The sequence below is a fragment of the Oncorhynchus masou genome, chromosome 30 (genome assembly GCF_036934945.1).
Source record: "Oncorhynchus masou masou isolate Uvic2021 chromosome 30, UVic_Omas_1.1, whole genome shotgun sequence".
In the NCBI taxonomy this organism is placed as follows: domain Eukaryota; kingdom Metazoa; phylum Chordata; class Actinopteri; order Salmoniformes; family Salmonidae; genus Oncorhynchus; species Oncorhynchus masou.
Window position 1 is genome coordinate 21,195,260 of NC_088241.1, and position 19,705 is coordinate 21,214,964.

Sequence of the window (19,705 nt, forward strand, 5' to 3'; positions counted from 1 at the left end):
AATCTACTGGGTAATGTGGTTTTGAAACCTTACAGAATATTTGTGTTTAAATGCAACAAGAGGTTTTGTGGTAAGATTGGCTGTGGAAATTACGACAGAAATTATATTTTCTATTTCAATAGTTGCCATAGATCGCTCACCAAGATCCCATATGTCTATTATCTTTACAAATGTTTACTTGTTAAGACTTAATTAAATCAGAAAATATTGTATTCATGGTAAAAAAAAATATATATATATATTTTCATGGGTGACAATCACGCATTTACCAGTTTTTCAGCACTATTTTATTACAGAATTATTGGCTATTGCTAATCCCATCCCAACCTGTTAACTTTTTACAGAACTTCATCGTGGTGACTTCATTTTTTTCATTTTTGAAGAATATAAAACAAAACATGTGAATAAACAAAACAATTAAACATAGAACGCAGAATTGCAGACGCCATTATTGTTAGACTATAAAATGACGGTTACAATTAGAAGCAGCAACCAATGTGCATTTACCTGATAACACATGGAAACCCTATTTCATATATAACATGGATCTTTATAATACTATAAAATTCCAAATATTTCTGATACCTTTTTATTAAAATGCAACTCCTGTATGCAACATTTACATAATTTGTCTGCAAAAAAAGGGAAAAGTTAGATGTGATTTTAGCATGTTCTTCTCTTTTTTGTACGGTACCCATTCCTCACATTACCTTTCATTTTAAAAGGGGGAAAGCAACATTGTGTAATGGGATTTAAAAGGAACATTTGTTTTGTACATTTCCCACATTGTGGCCTTGAAATATCAGATGACTAGTGTTATGGCTGAACTGCTACACATCATTAACATAAAAACCATTTGCGTCATATAATGTAGGACAAATCAGAATGAAATGTTTGTTCTAAATATGTCATTCATTAAGTCGACTGCTGGTGTGATATACATAAAAATGCAAAAACTAAATAAAGGTACAGTCTCCGCTTCATTTGTCTTTTAAATACAGCTCATTTGCATTACATATAATAAAGTATGTTTAGGGTGAATTTGATTGCATCTGACCGTTTCGTGTCGAATTCCTACAGGTCTACACAGTCAATGTAGTTTTGAAAAGGAACCCAAAACTGAGTCATATCATGATGCACTGTTGGGCAGTCAGTATTGGCAAAGGGGCACATTTAAAACTGGCAGCAAGGCAGCATGTAGATGTCAACTAAGATTGGTATAATTACATTACTGTTTCAAGTATATAATTATGTCACTTCACCATAAAAGTATCTTAAAAGCATGTCATTACAATACATTGCATTATTCACTTAAATGAGTAAGAAAGTACACATGATGGAGATGAAAGGGCAATTGAACAAAAAGAGGACTGAGAGAAACAATTGAGGATGTTTCCTGTAACTGTCGAAAAGATCAGGATGATTTTTTTCCCCTTCAAGCTCTGAGGATTCACCTGCCTCGACTGCAGGAATATGTCCATATGTGACCTTCGGCCTTTGAGTCCTGTTTCATACGAATACGGCATGCTCGGGGGGGAATCCCTCCTTTAAAATCAACATAAACATCTGAAACAACCCAATTACATAGCTAGCCCCCGCAGGTTCACACACTGTCAGTCAGTCCATAAAGTGCACTCTCTATCCTGCAGTACGGCTTGGAGGTCAACAAACATGTGAAGAAAAAAAGGTGGAGTTTGTGAGCGAGGCTGAGTCGGGGTCCTCTGGATGACAGTCTTTCCCCCCCTGTTCGTAGTGACTGTGAAGAACATTGCAGTTCGGCATCTTGGGGCTTTACGTTAATAAACGTAGCCCTCGCTGTACGGGTGTGGCGGGTTGCAGTAGGGCCCCGCCTCCTGCACGTAGGCCATGTTCTCGTCAAAGTGTGACAGCGGCACTGTGTCCTCCTCGTTGATCTGCCGCTCCATGTCCGTCTTCAGCACGGGCCGCTGATTGTCAGGGAAGGCCATGGAGAACAGAGCCTCGGGGTCGCACACAAATTTGTACACGTATCTCTCCCCTGCCACCTGGAGATAAGATAAGATTAGATAAGATAAAATGAGATTAACTTTATTGTCCCCAAAGGGACATTTATCTGAGCACATGGTTGACTATGGAGAAGAAGGTATTACAGCTAATCACACGCAGAACCATCGTCATATGTCTCTTGTCAGGGTGCAGCCTTAGGCCTCTTTTACCTTCTGCATAATGCCTTTTTCGTAGTAATAGCGTAACGATCGGCTGAGTTTGTCGTAGTTCATAGCTGGTCGATTCTTCTGGATTCCCCATCGACGTGCAACCTTTGTTTCACACATCCACGAACAGACAGACACACGTAAACAAAGGGGAAATGGCCTCGGTGAAATGAATAGAACCAGAATGTCATAGAAAGATCACGTTCATTATGTTTGGTTGAGGATTAGTGGCTTCAGCCTTGTAACATATTCCTTGTGCATAATAAGAGGTAAGAACATAACACACCCCCTGTTACACAACTTCCCGGTAAGAATGGAATGACGTTGTCTAAATGTCAAAGCTTACTAATCCATATTTCCTAATAACAGCAATTAGAGTGGAACCAGACTCCACACCCCTTGACAGGGATGTGTTCATTAGGAACTTGTCACCCACCCAGTGGAGCAGGCAGCAGATGTTACAGCACCTGTCTACCAGACCACACAACCTCCCATCCTCCATTCTAAAGCCCTACTCCCACTGTCTCTGTATACCACTCTCTCTCTCTCTCTCTCCCCGTCTCTCTCTCTCTCTCTAACCCTGTCGCTCTCTCTCTAACCCTGTCGCTCTCTGACTCTTTCTCATCCCCTCTCGCTCTCGCTCTTGCTCTTTCTCTCTCTCTCTCTCTCTCTCTCTCGCTCTCTTTGCCTGGACCCAACACTAAAAACATTGCGCCCCCTTTCATGTCCTCATGCTCATTCATGTGTTACACCTGCCCGGGCCAAAGGCAAAATTTACGGCCACCCAAAGCCCAAAGTTAGCGCATTTGGTCACCTGATGGTATGAATGGCCGCCCTGTTCGCTGCAGCTGGCTGGTCGCACTGAGTTGGGCCATGTGGGCCGATGCCAAGTTACACCCCCCCCCCCAACACACACATACACACACACTCCACTAACCATTACCCAACCAACACACCGGACACTGACACTGACTGTGCCTCTGTCTGCGATGTGAGCACACAAACCCAGACCTGTTCCATTTCAAAGGGCCGAACCGTCAACACCGTTTATATTTTTAGGAACAGGTTCATTGAAATATTTAGTAGGCCACCCTCCGGTTGACAGTGTGTTTGATTTGATCAGATTACATACTTTTAGCACGTGGTGAGGCAATAAAAAAGAACGCCAGTACGACACATTGCCTCGTTCAAAACGTTTCCTAACACATTTATTCTGACCGTTTAAAGAGCAGATTTAACCTCAAACTCAAATCAATGATCAGAATAATCTGGTCCCTGTTGCTTGAAGGGACTAAGATACTCTATGTGGAATATGATGAGACAGGCATGCTCTCACCTCCTCAGGCTCGATGAGTTTGAACTCCATGCCCCGGCCAGTCCAGGCGATAAAGTGAGAGTTGGACGGGTCGTCCAGGAGAGCCACCAGGAACTGCCAGAGCTGCAGTGAGCCTCGGCGCTGGTAGGTTGGACCTTCACGGTACAGACCTGACTCCTGCTTTATGTCACCTAGAGGGGGGATGGAAAAAGGAGGGGGGTGGAGGGACAGTTGGGATGGTGGAAGGAGGTTGTCATTTCACATGTTTCAATGGCTTAAAATGTATTTGATTGAAATTACAAGTGAAAGCAGCAGTGTATGTGTCAACTCTTGGACGTCTCACCTTCAACCTTTTCGGGGACCACGCAGGTGTCGTCGTAGAAATGTCTCGCGACTTTATCGAACATGCAGCCTGAGAGACGAGACAGTGTTGAGAAATCGCATTAGGAAAACGGCAACTTGGACGGGATGAATAACCCAAACAACATGCATGTCTCCAAGTGTCATCCCTCACCTTCAGTCCTGCTGCTGTGAGCCAGATAGCCGTCTTGCCTCAGGTAGACAGAATGGCAGCTAGGCACTTCTGCTGGAGACAGGGGAGAATGGGTGTTAGAAGCCCTTAAGGGAGCATTAGGACAGTATCAGATATCTGAGAGCAGTCAGTTACTGCTCACTCACTGCCCCTGATAAAACAACATGTCTTCTAGCATCACACTGGAGCTCAGTCAACACCAAGCATACAATATGAAACTGGTACTGAACAGTGTGGTGTCTTAGTCTTGGCTAAGCTCAAGATAACCTATTAGCAGCGTTGGAGTAAATGTAGCATAACATGCCGGCCATGTTTTCTGCCTGTTCTGTTTCTTCAGCAGTGAAGCATGATGGCTGTGATGACTTTGTTTCACTGCCGACAACTTCACTGGTACTATTTACAACAGTATAATATTATACTGTATATGTCTGGCCCTCTTCCACATTACAGCTGCTGGTTACAATCAAACAGTTACAAAGTGAATGGTCAATAAAATGACTAATCCTGTTAATTTAATTCATCAAAGTAATGGGCTTGTAGAGGAAATTACTGCTAATGACATTACCAGGCTCCCCTCCCATCCTCTCGACAGACCTGGTCTAGTAACCAAGCTGCAGAATGACAGCTAATAAATTTGCCAAAATGGTCAATCTGGGAAACAAAACATGCTGGAAAAGGACTCCCCCTGTTCATCCATGCCAAAATGGAAACCTGTGTCAATGTTTGCAGGGTAATGTTCATTAGACACCAAACTGGAGACAACAGACTGAAACAAACCGTCCCGCGTGGCTCAGCTGGTAGAGCATGGCGCTTGCAACACCAGGGTTGTGGGTTCCATTCCACAGGGGAACAGTATGAAAATGTATGCACTTACTACTTAGTGTAAGATGCTCTGGATAAGAGTCTGCTGAATAACTCAAATGTAAATAGTGAGGACTACCTGGATCTAGAAACATTTGTTTTCTGTTGCAAATGTTTTCGGTTGCACTCTCCTATGAACATGTCCCTGTTGAAAAGGGCTCATGTTACAGAGAGAAGGCCAACTCAAAGGGAGCTCAGTGCTGTTGATATTGAAATCTTTATCTGCAGTGGATGCCACATTCCACCCTGACTGGGCACACTATTACACCACTCCACAGTAATCTCTCCTTGGCTCTATCTTATGAATGAAGCCAGCAGTCCAGTGCAGGTTCATTCATTCATGCCCCGGCGTGGCCTCAGGCCTCTGGGACCCGGGGGGTTAGAACACTCCACCACCCCTTCTGCGGGGGCGGACTGTGACCAGGCACAAAGATTAGAGCACCACAGGAAATGGAGCCCGGCACAGACATCCAAACCAGAACCCCCTGCGCTAATAATGGGTTAATCCAATAAACAGGCCCATTCCTCAAATGACAACTATCTGGTTTGATGCTGTGGTGGGTCCAAATGCTCAAGTATTTGGTTATATTATTGAGTGAAAAGAGTGTCCTTTGGTTGAATTTCTCATATTTCTCTAATGGACACTAAAATATAAATATACAGTAGGCTGCATTTTTCTATAGCTCTTACCCTAGTTATAGATTCAATGGTTGTAAAGATGGGGAGAGGTCCGGCCGTAATAAAGAGATGTTCTGCTTTTTTTGACACTCCACAAAGCATGTCCTACAGGCCGGCCGTATGTCTTGATATGTAGGCTACGTGTGAAGTTTTTAAATGTGTGTAGTTCTGTCTTTGAGCGGTTCTTGTCTATTAACGTTCTCTATTATCTCATGTGTCATGTTCTGTGTGGACCTCAGGAAGAGGAGTCGCTGCTTTCGCAACAGCTAATGGGGATCCTAACAAAACACCAAATAAGATAATGACACCACAATATTAAATACAACATATTTTACTGTATCTCTACGGCCACCCCCTCCTCCCCCAAAAATAAGAAGACACCCATCACGCCCACTCACCTGAGTCATAGGTGAAATCCCTGGGCTCCTGTTTGATCATCATGGAGGGGGGGTACGTGGGGGGAATGGGCGCCCCGACCATGGCAGGGTGCTCAAACAAGGGGTCGGGGTACTCCTGCTTGAAGCCTTGTGGGGGGAACAGGATGTTGGGCTCGGACATCTGTCTGTGGTACATGGGCCTTCCGTCCCGAGACATCGACGGTGGGGAGGGGAACGAGTGGCAGGGCTCCGACAGCTGACGTCGAAATCTGACAAAGACAAAAAATATTACATTTTCACAAATTTTCATGATAGCCGATTGAGACAGACGGACTGACATAAATACATGTTTATACCTAAAGCTTGACAATTTATACAACACGTGTGTCTACTTAGAATGGTACATCTAGATTCTGGTAAAACTGTACTGAATGAACTAAAATGATCAAATAAACGTAAAATGTGCACTTGAAACTATGTCGATAATGTTTTGTTAGTGCCAGTTTAAAGATGATGTAGTGGTAGCCTACAGTATACAGTAGCTGTGTAGTACAGTACCTGTGGTCCATGGAGTAGGCGCTGTCCGGGAGGGGCTGGGAGGGCTGGAGGTGGGGGTACGTCCTGTCTGGTTTGGGGGTGGGGACTGTCGTGGGGGAGCCATGATGAAGGGGGGACACGGGGGTGCTGCAGGGGGGCGTCGCTGGGCTGGAGGGCTTCATGCCTGTGGGGTGTTTGTGCTGCTGGTAGGCACTGAGAGACACACGGGTTGGAGGGATCAGTCTGATGTTGTTTTTACATTATATCCAAGCATGCCATTTGACAGAAGCCATTGTAGTGTGGCCTAGTATTTAAACGCAATCCAATCGTCTTTTATGTTATAGTTATTGTCAAAATGACAGCTTTAAAACTTTTTGGACAAAATTTTGAATTTGAATTTTTACAACATTTTCCTTCTTTAAGAAAATATATATTTTAGCATATATGTTTAGGGTTTCAAATACTTCTGTGTCACCTCTTCTAGAATACTTCTTCAATATGACCCTTGACGTACATGGTACTGTAATATCATAAGCATATATCACAATGCAATATATCACAAGTCAAATCAATTCAAGATTTAACGTAACTAGCCGACTCTTGTGCCATGGGCATATTGGTTCATTTGAAAAAGCAGTTCATTGAATTGAATTTGCACCTTAGGTAGACAGTATAATATCCTAGATCTATTCCAAGTCAAGTGCATCCAACTTGAAACACTTAGCACAGCACCTGGCCTTTTGTTTCATAGGGAATGACTGTAATTAAGTAATACAACATTGAAAACAGGGTGGGAAGCCAGAAGGACTGTAGTTTATCAAGCTATCATAATGAAGCAGTCATTATCCATCCAACAGTGTGGAGATATATTGGACAGCCTGTGGAGATGAAAAAAGATTGCACATAGTGTGTTTAATGTTTATTTTTAATCAAACCACATTTACCTGCAGAATCCTTGTGAGATGTCTCTACAGGTCAAATAAATACTACTTCAATATCCCACGGGATATTTTCCAAACCACCAAAACCTAGGATGTTCATTTTTTGGGTGTTAGTCTATTTCTTGGTATGCAATCTGGCTCTGTTGGTTCCAGATAGGGGAAAGTGACTGGTGCTGTGGCTTACCTACCTGATGTTGTACAGGCACTTCTCCCCATAGTGGAGCTTGAAGGGCCGCTCCTGGCCACAGGTGGAGCCCAGCTCGGAGCAGGGGCTGTGGGGCTCCTTCTTGATCTTCAGCTGCAGTCCGTGGAATGCCACTACGACATGTATGTGTGAGGGGGGGGGTGGAGAGGAGACAGGTGGAAAGGTACATTAGATTGGTGATGCTGAAACATTTATTCAGTAACTAATTCATTATTTATCAGTACTCTATATGTCCAAATGTACAATAGTCATATCAACATGGAAAGTAAACCTATTTTGAAGGCCCTTCCACCACATATAAAATCCTTGCTCAACACTTGGGTAATAGGTGTACATAAAAGCATATCCAGTACTTCATCCTACTCCACTGCTATCACTAAGGACAGGGCCGGGAATATCTATGCAGACTATTTCTAATTCTAAGTCCAGAATCCCAGTCATCACTCACTTGTAACTCACTTTCTTCATTCCTGAAATATGACAATCTCAAAACAGGGCTAGACTCCACTAAATCCATATCACGTTTCAGCTAACTGCCAATACTGTCCAGACAACACTAACAAGGCCCATTGATCTGAGCCCACTCTCTGTACCTATGTCCAGTTTCCCACAGTGGCCTGTGCATTTAAGAAGCTGTTAAGAGCCAAATCAGTCCTGATCAACGTCCCATCATCTTGAGTCATGATCAACACTAATTAAATTGGCCACGCTGATGAAAACCCAGTCAGTCAGGATCAAGTCAGTCCTGGGTACCTGGAGAGCTACCGTGTCATCGCTAATAAACACACAGGCTACGTACGTGCACGAACATGCACACGAGGTTGTACCAGGAACATCCACAACTACTGAGAAGAGTATACACCCAAAGTGCTTTACTTATGCAGAGAATAGGGCACAATCATTTCCTCGTTACAGTTGACAGGAAGAGGTTGGTCAATTTTCATGTTAAATTCCGCATCAGACACACTGCGACGTCAAAACAAAGTAGATAGCGATCATGAAGGGAAGTGAAAATCAATCAAACAAAAAAAAGACTAAAATTGCTTGTCTTTTCACCGGTTATTTAGAGCTACAACCATGCTCAAATGTCTACATGGGTGATTGCCAGCCCAGTGTATATTTTTCTTGAATGGGCCTTGTAAAACAAGTCCATTCCGGGGCTGATGACTGAGGAATTAGTTTACGGGTTGAGGAGCTGAGAGAAGCGGATGTTTTGAGTTTCTCACTGCTGACTGACAGCTTGGCCTGTGTGACAGTGTCACAGTCTCTCTGTGTGGAGGAGTCAATCTGTCAACACCCCATCTGACGCCTGGGTCCCAGGGGAATGATGCACGGGGCACGTTGTGGCAAAGCACAGGGGAGGTTCACAGGTCTTGCTGGCCTCGGTGGGGCGCGACCTTTACGGGTCATCGATCGGAGGTCAAAGTGGTACTTCCTGAGGGGAGACCTTTGACGAGGTCGAACGGCGTCACAGGAGTCGCAGACACAGAGGCTGCAGCCTTATCTGGCTAATTAAAGGCTTATGGCAAGAGGGACAATAAGTAACATAGACTTATTGTTTACTGTTTTGTGATGTACATGTATTTATCAATGGACATACACTGAATAAAAATATAAACGCAGCATGTAAAGTGTTAGCCCTATGTTTCATGAGGTGAAATAAAAAATCCCAGAAATGTTCCATATGCACAAAAAGCTTATTTCTCTCAAATTCTGTTTACATCCCTGTTGGTGACAACTTCTCCTTTACCAAGATAATCCATCCACCTGACAGGTGTGGAGTATCAAGAAGCTGATTAAACAGCATGATTATTACATAAGTACACCTTGTGCTGGAGACAATAAAAGGCTACTTTAAAATGTGTAGTTTTGTCACACAACCAAATGCCTCAGATGTCTCAATTTTTGAGGGAGCATACAATTGGCATGCTGACTGCAGGAAAGTCCACCAGAGCTGTTACCAGAGAATGTAATGTTCCTTTCTCTACCGTAAGCTGCTTCCAACGTCGTTTTAGAGAATTTGGCAGTACGTCGAAACGGCCTCATAACCGCAGACCACATGTAACCACGCCAGCCCAGGACCTCCAAATCTGGCTTCTTCACCTGTGGGATCGTACGAGGGGGCTGGGGATGCTGAGGAGTATTTATGTCTTTAATAAAGCCCTTTTGTGGGGAAAAACTCATTTTTATTGGCTGGGCCTGGCTCCTCAGTGGGTGGGCCTGGTTGCCAAGTGGGGCCTATGCCCTCCAAGGCCAACCCATGGCTGCACCCCTGCCCAGTTATGTGAAATCCATAGATGTAGGGTCTAATGAATTTATTTAAATTGACTGATTTCCTTATTTGAACTGTAACTCAGTAAAATCTTTGAAATTGTTACATGTTGCGTTTATATTTTTGTTCACTATAATTATGGTTTATGAAATGTTTTTGTTATACAACACAGTAAGTTAATATGCAAATGAACTGAATGAACTACAATGTTAAGAACAGCTCATGCGCTCTAAGAGAGGCACCTAAAATAGAGATGGAAATGTCACAATAGATTTATCAGTGGGGTGCCAAATGTACACCAATCAATATGGAAGACATCACCTGTAACGAGAACAGATAAACCTTTTTAGAATGTCAGGTCCATAAATGTTAAATTGCTGTGATTATCTACAGATTGATTTATCTAAATCACTGTGTTTCATAAGAACAAGCATTTACGACAGTTAATTACATCATTTTGAATGGATTTCATTTGAATTTCTCAAATATTCTGTCAATTTCTTTGGCTGGTTTTCTGTACAAAATTAACATGCGTTTTGCTTGCCCACGTTATTAGCATTTCAATATTTTGATAACAAATTACTATTGTTTGTTTGGCCCTATTCACTATTTAGAAACCAAAGCATGCATTTGGTTCAAAACAACATTTTGATCATTGATTTTTATAAATACAGATTTGAGTCTATTTGCCTTTTGTCTCTGACTTTAAACTTTGCAGTGCACAAAGTGCACACAATCTCTTTCACTGATTATTTTAGTTCCCTTATTTAAATCATATTTGAAATACCTCCCAACCAGCTATGCCATTCACAGTGAATTTTCTCAATACAGCCACTATATTAGCTGCAAGCTAATAAATGTAATTTTGGTGCCAATCATTCCAAATTACCACAAAACGCCCTTGAGGGCAACAGTTGTGTACGTTGGGTTACAAACTGTGTATTTTGGCATTTACAGTGAAGTCTACTTTTGGCAGATATTTCTCCAGTCCATTCATAAAATAGCAACAGGGGGGGAGGGGGGATCAATTTTCACAAACTAAGTGCTTGCCATTACTGTTAATGTTAGTAGCTTATCTGCTGATTATGTGGTCTCATTTTACACCACCTACAGTACTTCTTCATACCCTGCTAAGTTATGCTAATGAGAGCATGGAAACCACTAACATTGAAGGTATTAGACAAAGAAAATGTCTCCATGTGCAAAGCCTTAAGATTCAGTGTCTGGAAGTTTCCCTTTCAAATTTGATGTTAACTATGGTTGATGGAGACATGGAAAAATTGTCCACAAGTGAGGTGATAAAGTGAGGACATGAATGCTTCTCTATGAAGCGCAAAACAAATATGTCAAAAATATCAGCTTATATCAAAAGTGTTCTCAAAGTCTATTGCCACGTTTCCACCTGTTCTCAATGTATATTTCTTCATACTGTAAGACTGAATGGACTGCACATGTCATATACCTCGTTTGACCTCTATTGACCTCTAAACAATCCCACCATCCTCTCTCACTCTCTCCTTGGTGAAACCCATATTGGAGTGATGCAGGCTGGGGACGCCTGCTCGAGAGCCCAACCACGGAGCCCTCGCCCTCCCACCATCTGTTTGTGCCTCTCCAGTCTGCTCCGGCATGCCAACAGGACGTTTCCTATGGTCGGCAGTCTCCTACTACAATGGACATGGTGGGCCTTGGATGGCTTTGAAGGACATGGGGACCTCAAGACCTTATGGATGTTACTGTGCAACCATTTTGGATCCTATAGTGGATATGTACCATACTGTACGTCTATGGAGCTCAGAGAAACTGGTAGGAGGTTCCTCAAAGCCAAACAGTTCCTTGAGACAAATGTAGAAATAAAAGTATTGAAATGAATAAAATATTCCGAGGTGAATATCTAACATGTGAGTGATAAAGGGGGGTAATGGTCATTACAGACACAGTTTCCTGCTTTCTCACTGTTGCACAGGCCTTTTGGCTCATCTAAAAGACATGTGCTAGCACTGGATCCCACTGAGCTCCACTCACTCCACTTCTGTCTCCACGTTGGCTGACTTCCTTCATAACCCCACTGTGCCAACAACAGCCTCGCCTCCACTCACTTTAAATGCTCATTGTACTGTGCCACCAAGTGCATTATAATGTATAGCGCATTTATGTCAAGATATATTGGATTTCTTCCAGTATAATCAGCACAGCACATACTGACAGTTACAGAGGATAAAATACTGGAGTTTGAGATTATTATATCATTTATATAAATAAAACACTATTTGATTATTATCCCTCATTGCAAACGACTCAAAATATTTGGATGTTTTCCTACATAAATAAACCCCAGTGCTATAATATCATAGCTACCTATTCTACCCCCTCTCTTCTGCCCGTCAGCCAACCTGCAAGACGAGCTCTCTGGAGAGCACATGTGAGAGTGAAGGTGGGGATACTGAGAGACATGGAAAAACACACAAGTGCAAACACACACACCCACACACACACACACACACATACATATACAAATACAATAAGATTGTGGCATCATATACTCACAGTTTTCAGTCTGGAAGTCTGGGACAAACTGCTCGTCATTGTCGGGAACTTGAGCTAGAGAAAGAAGCAGAGAGGAGAGGAAAAGGTGATTTTCATGCCGCTGGACAACAGCAGACTCATGATATCCAGTCTAACCATCGCAATCCTTTCCTTTGGCAAAAAGCCCCTAAAGACATTAAAAAATCCCTTTATGGACATTTATCTATTCATGAACAAAGCAATGTAACCGCAGAATCCTCCCAATGTTTATCTAAGTTATAAAGCACCGATGGACAAACAGAGTAGCTAAAAGTTCAAATAACGGTCTCTAGGGAGAAAGAATGTATTGTTTTTCCCCTCTTTCTCTTGATTACACATGTCCTGAGGTTGTCTAGTCTGTTTTTTGATGATGCTGTAGCTTCAGGAGTTTGCTATCGCCACGCCGATAGCAATAACAACCATTGTTAACAGTAGCTAATTGGGTTCTTCCCCACTGCTGAATCCACATGTACCTGCCAAGTCAGCTCTGCTCCAATCCAGAGTGTTTCACCTATCATTCACACTCCTGTGCTTTCGGCTAATGCTAAGACAATGAAGGCTCTGCACAGGGTCCAATTAGGCATGTACATATTTATATCACACATATTTGTACTTTTTAGGTCCCTGAAGTTTGACGAGTTTGGAGAATTGTGGCAAACGGCAATATTAGAAATGTAAATGTGTCATTAGCACGTCTATTTTTACGCACAAAGAGGTGGATTCTCATTATCACTGAATCAGTATCATGTCGAGGCAGGTCTGTGTCACATGATCAAGTTGTTCTGTATTTTCCCTTTCAAAAGGATCTGTTCACTTTTCAAAACGAGAGAAAACAAACAATCCAAGAAAATAGAAAAAGAAAAACTCCTATTTTCTCACAATATAAGTTGTGTAACAACAAGTGAAAAACTATTAGGTCAAGCCTTGTGTGAGCTAATGTTCACCGTAAAACAATTATCAATAAAGTACACTGTTCTGATACAATACAATTCATCTTTCCATGTGTGTATGGTGCAATACTGTATAGTGATAAAGATCAACAGAACAGCAACTGAAGTATAATTGTAAAACCCTATGCACCTGCTGACTTCAACTCTTTGTGCCAGCCAAGCCCCCTCTTGTAGAGGGTGTGTGGTATGCACTGTGATTTCTGCATCAATATGGCCATTATAAAGAACGTGAACCGTTTCATACAAAGCACCTTTTAGTGCAAAATAATGTCACACCTTGCCACTATAAATAATTACAGACCAGAACTTTCTCTCAATTCAAAATACTGGCTCCACCACAAGACCATGACTGGCAAACATTCACCCAGTGCAAGCCTGACCACTCAAAGAAAAAACAACAACGTCTCGACCACAACCGTGTACAACTTCTATCTGCCTCAAGTTTGCTAGCACTGTGTAACACACGCGCACTGCCAGACATCACAAAGTCGCAAGGTTCAAAGCGAGAGGGGAAGAAGGATGGCAACGGACAGGCGGAAACGAAAGGGGAGCGGGACAAAGTGATGTTGCAGCCAGGAGCTGCAGCAGGATGTATGAGTCACTGGACCCAGTCTGTGAATGGGCCAGCTGATCCCTGCAACAATTCCTGGGGAGAGCACCAAAACTGGAACTCTGCCGCCATTCACAAAAAGAGAGAGAGAGAAAAGAAAAACAGCAAAGCCCCATACACAGGCCCTGAGCAGTAGTGGCACATCCATTGTCTTTTCCTCAACCCCTTCTTTTCATCTCAGCCCTGTTGTTGGCGCGCTAGCAAGATTTGTTTGAAACCCAACACCATCATGGTCCCTGTACCTACAAGTGCTGGTGTTTGATGGTGTTTGGTTTCAAACAAATCTAGCTAGCGCGCCAACAGGGCTGAGATGAAAAGAACGGGTTGAGGAAAAGATTTACTGTCTCCTTTTAAAACTTTGAATTCAATAGGCCAGACTACGTCAACTATCCTTTTCACATTTGTGTCAACATTTTATTCCAAAAAATTACAGTATCCTAAAATTGTGGCAACCTCGGCAAATAGATCTCAAAGTGAAATTGATACTTGAAGAACTCCCAAAAAGAGAGAGAAAAAAAGCCTTGGCCAAAATGGCCAGGTTCAGAACCCTTCAACCTCTCGGTTTGTAATGTCGGAAATTCAGTCTGTCTCCCATAATTCCTCCTCTTATTTCCAATTACCTGAATGAATACATCTTTGAAATGGGGAGCTAGGTATTCCTTTTTATCTTAATGGACAGGAAGTAATTTATTAAATCTACTTCAATCTTGAAACGTATATCACATTGATCCATGACATGCAGAACTGTACTCCTTACAGTAATATCTATATCAGGAACCAAGGCCTTTTTCCCCACTTAAATACTAAAATATTAAAACGACATCTTACTCTTTTACAAGCCCTGCGGTATATACTTCATAATCTAACTGGCAGAGAGTAGCTGGTAAAGTATTCCAATATCTATTTCAAAGCATACTTTTCATTTTTAAAACCCCTAAATTACACTGCAAGCATTTTTAAATGTATTAAAGAATAGATGAATCTCATCAATGATTAAGTTGCCTATCCACCTGTGCAAAGCAGGGAGAAATATGTTTCTACCTCCGTGGAAAATGTAATAAGATAACCGAGAAGAAAAAAAAAGACCAGAAAAACATTACAGTTGATTGAGTATAATAAAAATGTATATTATTGGTTAACGATCTGCTGTATACTTTAGACCTTAACATTACGACTAGAATCATCTGCCAGTAGAGACTAAGGCCTACTGGATAAAGGAACAGGTTGTCTTGTTCAATACTAATGTAACAGTAGAGCTGAAGAAAATATCTAAACAATTTACCATAAGTATACATTTTTCTATTTGAATTTGAAATATCTGGTCTGAATATAAAACATCAAAAGTTCAATCTGTCATCAAACGTCAATTCCCCCTCAAAGCTTGAGAGACCAAAGGGCAAAAGTCCTGACACTGACATAGATTGAACCACAAAAGAATGACGGCATTATTTATACCAAATGTAGCCTAATTATAATCCAAACAATATTTCTATGAAATAGTTAGCTGACACAAGATGTTGGCATGTTTTTGTCTTCCATAATGAAGTCCACATAAATCAATGATGTGTAGTGCATATAAGGAGAAAAATAAATATGCAGTGCATTGAGAATGATGTCCCACATTCAGAGATCAACTCTGTTATACTATGTGTAGAAAGGGAACTCATGGTACATTTACAATACGAGTTAAAGTGATGGGACCAAATTATACAGCACACAATGTCGTGGGCTTGTTTTGGTCCCTAAGCAAGAGGGAAGCACAAACTTCACGCATGCATACAATCATATCGACAAGGGAAATGATAATGATTAAAAAGTCATGTAGATTACTTTTATAGAAGCCACAAAGAACTCGCACGTTGAATCCACATCCTACTTCATATTTACACCACTATTTACTCAGAGTCTGAACCTTTGTGATTTCATGTTTTAAAACCTAATAATAATAACATAGATTGAACATACTGCATATTTTAATTTACAGGTGACTCTAAAGGTAATCAAAGCAATAGTAACATCCAAAATGTACCAACAAAAGAATAAAAGGCCAAGTTTTTCTATTAACGCACACTGCAGCTTATTGGCAATCAATTGTAAGGAATAGACATTGCAAACTTTTCTTTGCATGTAGCATTTTCAATATGTAAATGATATTCAAGAGAAGATCAAATGTAGATACAAGCAGCAGACGAACACGTTTACAAACTAAGACATGCACAAACACAGGCATCTCACGAAAATGGTACAGGCACAATGTGATCAATATTCTGTACTGACCAAAAATTCTGTGCTGCAAACAGGGTGGAAAGAAGACACCCGCGCTTAAATCCTGAAGCATCACGTCTGAGTTATACCACACAGAGCAAGTCTTGCCATTAGAAAAAAAGTATTAAATAAAACAAAACAAAAAAATGAACTCTCAACAACAAAAAATCTCAGTTGCTGATCACAGACCAACTGATTTTTCTAAGTCAGAAGTAAATCCGTTCTTTTTCTTCCAAAGAGAAAAATAAAGGAACGGAAAAGACAGCTGATACTACAGCTATGGAGGATGATCTTTAGAGAGATGCGCCGAGAGGAAAAGAAAGGGATTGAGTGAGGGAGTGTGTGTGAGAGAGAGAGAGCGATAGAGAGTAGAGAGTGAGGAGATGGTAGACGACCGGTGGAGATGGTGCGGTGGTGGCGGCTCGTGTGCGTTAGCTCTTGCCAAAAGCAGAAGAGACAGTGAGCAGCGGACAGCTTTCTCCTGGTAATTTGTGATGACACAGAGTAGAGCCTCCTCAGTCTCCCTCAAGACCACGCTCATCACAGTCTCTCATGTATGCATGACTTTGGACAAAACTAAAGGATATATTTTAATTTTTTTTATTTTTTTTGCTCATCACAGTCTTCCACACAAGCTTTAATTGGACTGCACGTTAGTAGGAATGGAACTTGGGGCCGATTTTTTGGTCTACATCTCTACCTTTCCCTTTCCTTCGCTCCAATTCTCTTACTCTGTTTTTTAAACTAAGTGAGCTTGTTGAGCTTCAACACTATAGTAAACGAGTAAACACTTACCTTCCGCCAGCCAGGTCTCTTGAAGTTGACTGAGGTCCTGGAAGAGTTCTAGGAGAATAAAACAATGGAGGACAATCATGGAGGGGAAGAAAAAACAGGACAAAAAAAGCTTTAGAAACAATTCCCTCCACTATGACAGGCTGATAGGCTTAGAATGCCATTGGAGGCTTGGCCAGATGATTCAGAGGCACGTGTGTAACTAATAACAACTCAGTTTGGGTCTGTAGCCACTGTTAGACGCTACTCACAATCTTCACAGGTGAAAGTGTTGTAATTGAGATTTTACTTAAGAGTGCAGGTGGCCACAAACCAATTGAATTTTGCTAAATGTTAAGAAGCCGTGAAATTAACCTTTTCATCCCCTCTGCTCTACCTACCTTCAGTGTCCAGGGCCAGGTCAGAGTTAATTAATTTGATTTTTCTGTCATTTGCTGGTCTCTCGCTGTAAGACGTCTTCCCTTGTGGCCTCTAAAAGGGAGGAAAGAAATCAATGTTTCCCACTGGAGTGATTCTGTTGTGTACTAGCACACTTACACAGATGACAGCTGAGAGGGCAATAGATGTCCATCAATCACACAGCTCACACACTTTTAAACTTGACCCTGTCCCTTTTCTTTACCTATAACTACAGAGGAAATGCAACACTTTAGTGATTATTAGTAATAACGTTATTACAATATTTCTTAGAATATATAACATCATGTATTGCACAGTAATAGTTCAAATATTATGCTATCCTTACATACATCTGCACATGGAGGTGGCTGAGCAACCAACTGAGTGACCAGCTTGCAGGTTTTACAGCAACTTAATAAACACAATAATGAATAACAATGTCATGATATCTAAGTGCTGTTTTATTTGTTATTTGGTCTTGGATTATAAATTTTAAAAAATAAAAAATAAAAACTTGTCTCTCACTCACATTGGATTTAATATAAGGCACTTGTTGGTCTTGAATCCCATCCATTCTGTAACGCTAATGCTCTACTTTAATTGATAAGCAATTAGCCAGAATTGTCCGCAGATGTGCCGTCCGACCCTATATCAAGATGGATTGGGGGAAGAATAAAATGAATGGACCGTCTAAACCTACCGAGGTAGTCGACCTGAAACAGTTTCATTCATAAAAGGTACAAACACCTCCGCAGTAAACTTGCACTACGATTATCCCACTACAAACGTAAATAATTTATATATTAGCTGCATAGCTCACAATGAGTTGTGTTTACTCACCTTTGTAAAGAAGTAGGCTATACATAAGGTTGTTGACAAACGGTCCACTTCTAGCTATAGGCTGTGCCAAGGTTGGCGATACATTTTGAGAACAACCACCAAACGTGACCAAAAGCTCTATATAATATTCCAAGGGAAAGGTAAACACAAAATAGTAAATAAAAGAACAGGGACACTCACCTAATTAACATGCGCCGCATTCATTCACGGGTTTCTGCCTGTATTTAGTAAGAAATAGAAGTCAGCGACGTGAAGCCCGCTGCTGAATCTGCCGGCTGAAGCTTGCGCACACTCTGCTCTAGTGTTGCTTTCGCGCGGCTTGGCTTCGCCTCCTGGGGCCTCCGGTGGAAAAAGAAGGCTCTCCGTTTCCTATTGGTTGTCAATGTCTTTCACTGGATCCGATTTCCACCCTTCAATCAGGCACAGTTTTAATCATGTGTTTTTAACTTCTAAAGAGAACAACTTGTGATGAACAGTGTCACAACTGTGCGCATGTCTCTCTGTCTGTGTGTTTGCGTGTGCATGTCATGTTGGTTTAAACTTTTATCACTTTGCACAATGTTTCTCAAAAATTGGGCTCTTAAAAAGTCACTTATTACACTTTTACTTTATGCTACATTTGAAAGAAGGAAATAGCTTACCAGTGTACAGAACCTGTTTTGTTTGAGAGCACGTTTCTCAGAGCACGTTCTTGATCAAACACACACACAGTCACATATACATACAGTCGCATACACACACGGTCACATACACACACGGTCACATACACATACACACACCTTATGTTATTTTATTTTCCCTAACTCTAAACCTAAACCTTACTCCTAACTCTAAACCCTTAAAATAGTTAAAATAGCCTTTGTCCTCATTTGGACATGGGAAATGTCCCCACAATTATTTTTTTTACTATTCTTGTGATTTTAGGTCCTCACAAGGATAGAATAACCGACACCCACACCCTAAATCTAATTCTAACTTTAACACTAAACCCCCTAGAAATAGCATTTGACCTTTTGGGGACTGACAAAATGTCCCCAGTTGGTCAAATTTTTGTCCCCACAAGTATAGTTACACACATCCACGCACACACACAATCGCTCACACAAACACATGCTCCCTCTGTCCTCTCTCATTCAGAGGCAACACACACGGACGTGAGCACACACACTTTGTGACCATGGAAACAGCGTTTTCAAGTGGTTCCAGAGGGACTTGCTAAAGATGCAGCTCTCCCCTAATGTAAGGGATACATTGTTGTGTGCCTCAGACCTGCAGAAGGCACTGACCTGTAAGCAAATCACAGGTCACCGGGCAACTGAGGACAGGTTTGCATCACAAACAATGGGACACTAGCACACAGTGAGAGCAGTCTGG

At 41.6% G+C, this 19,705-nt stretch overlaps 1 protein-coding gene across 5 annotated transcripts; it reads right to left on the reverse strand.

The window, feature by feature from the left end:
• Nucleotides 1-264: 264 nt before the first annotated feature.
• Nucleotides 265-18,648, reverse strand: etv1 (ETS variant transcription factor 1). Of its 5 annotated transcripts, none has more exons than XM_064948456.1 (13): nt 18,512-18,648; nt 18,021-18,137; nt 17,473-17,563; nt 17,096-17,143; nt 12,458-12,511; nt 7,622-7,751; nt 6,514-6,705; nt 5,977-6,224; nt 4,022-4,093; nt 3,851-3,919; nt 3,529-3,698; nt 2,196-2,297; nt 265-2,024 (listed from the first exon to the last, which is right to left on the reverse strand). In XM_064948456.1, the coding sequence occupies exons 2-13, from the start codon at nt 18,063-18,065 to the stop codon at nt 1,797-1,799; spliced, it is 1,449 nt and encodes a 482-aa protein (XP_064804528.1). In that variant the 5' UTR covers nt 18,066-18,137; nt 18,512-18,648; the 3' UTR covers nt 265-1,796. The 5 variants fall into 5 exon arrangements, with proteins under 5 accessions (XP_064804528.1, XP_064804530.1, XP_064804529.1 ...); XM_064948458.1 differs by having other exon boundaries at nt 4,022-4,090; nt 18,512-18,647; XM_064948457.1 differs by lacking the exon at nt 18,512-18,648 and adding an exon at nt 18,332-18,493.
• Between the last annotated feature and the right edge of the window lie 1,057 nt (nt 18,649-19,705).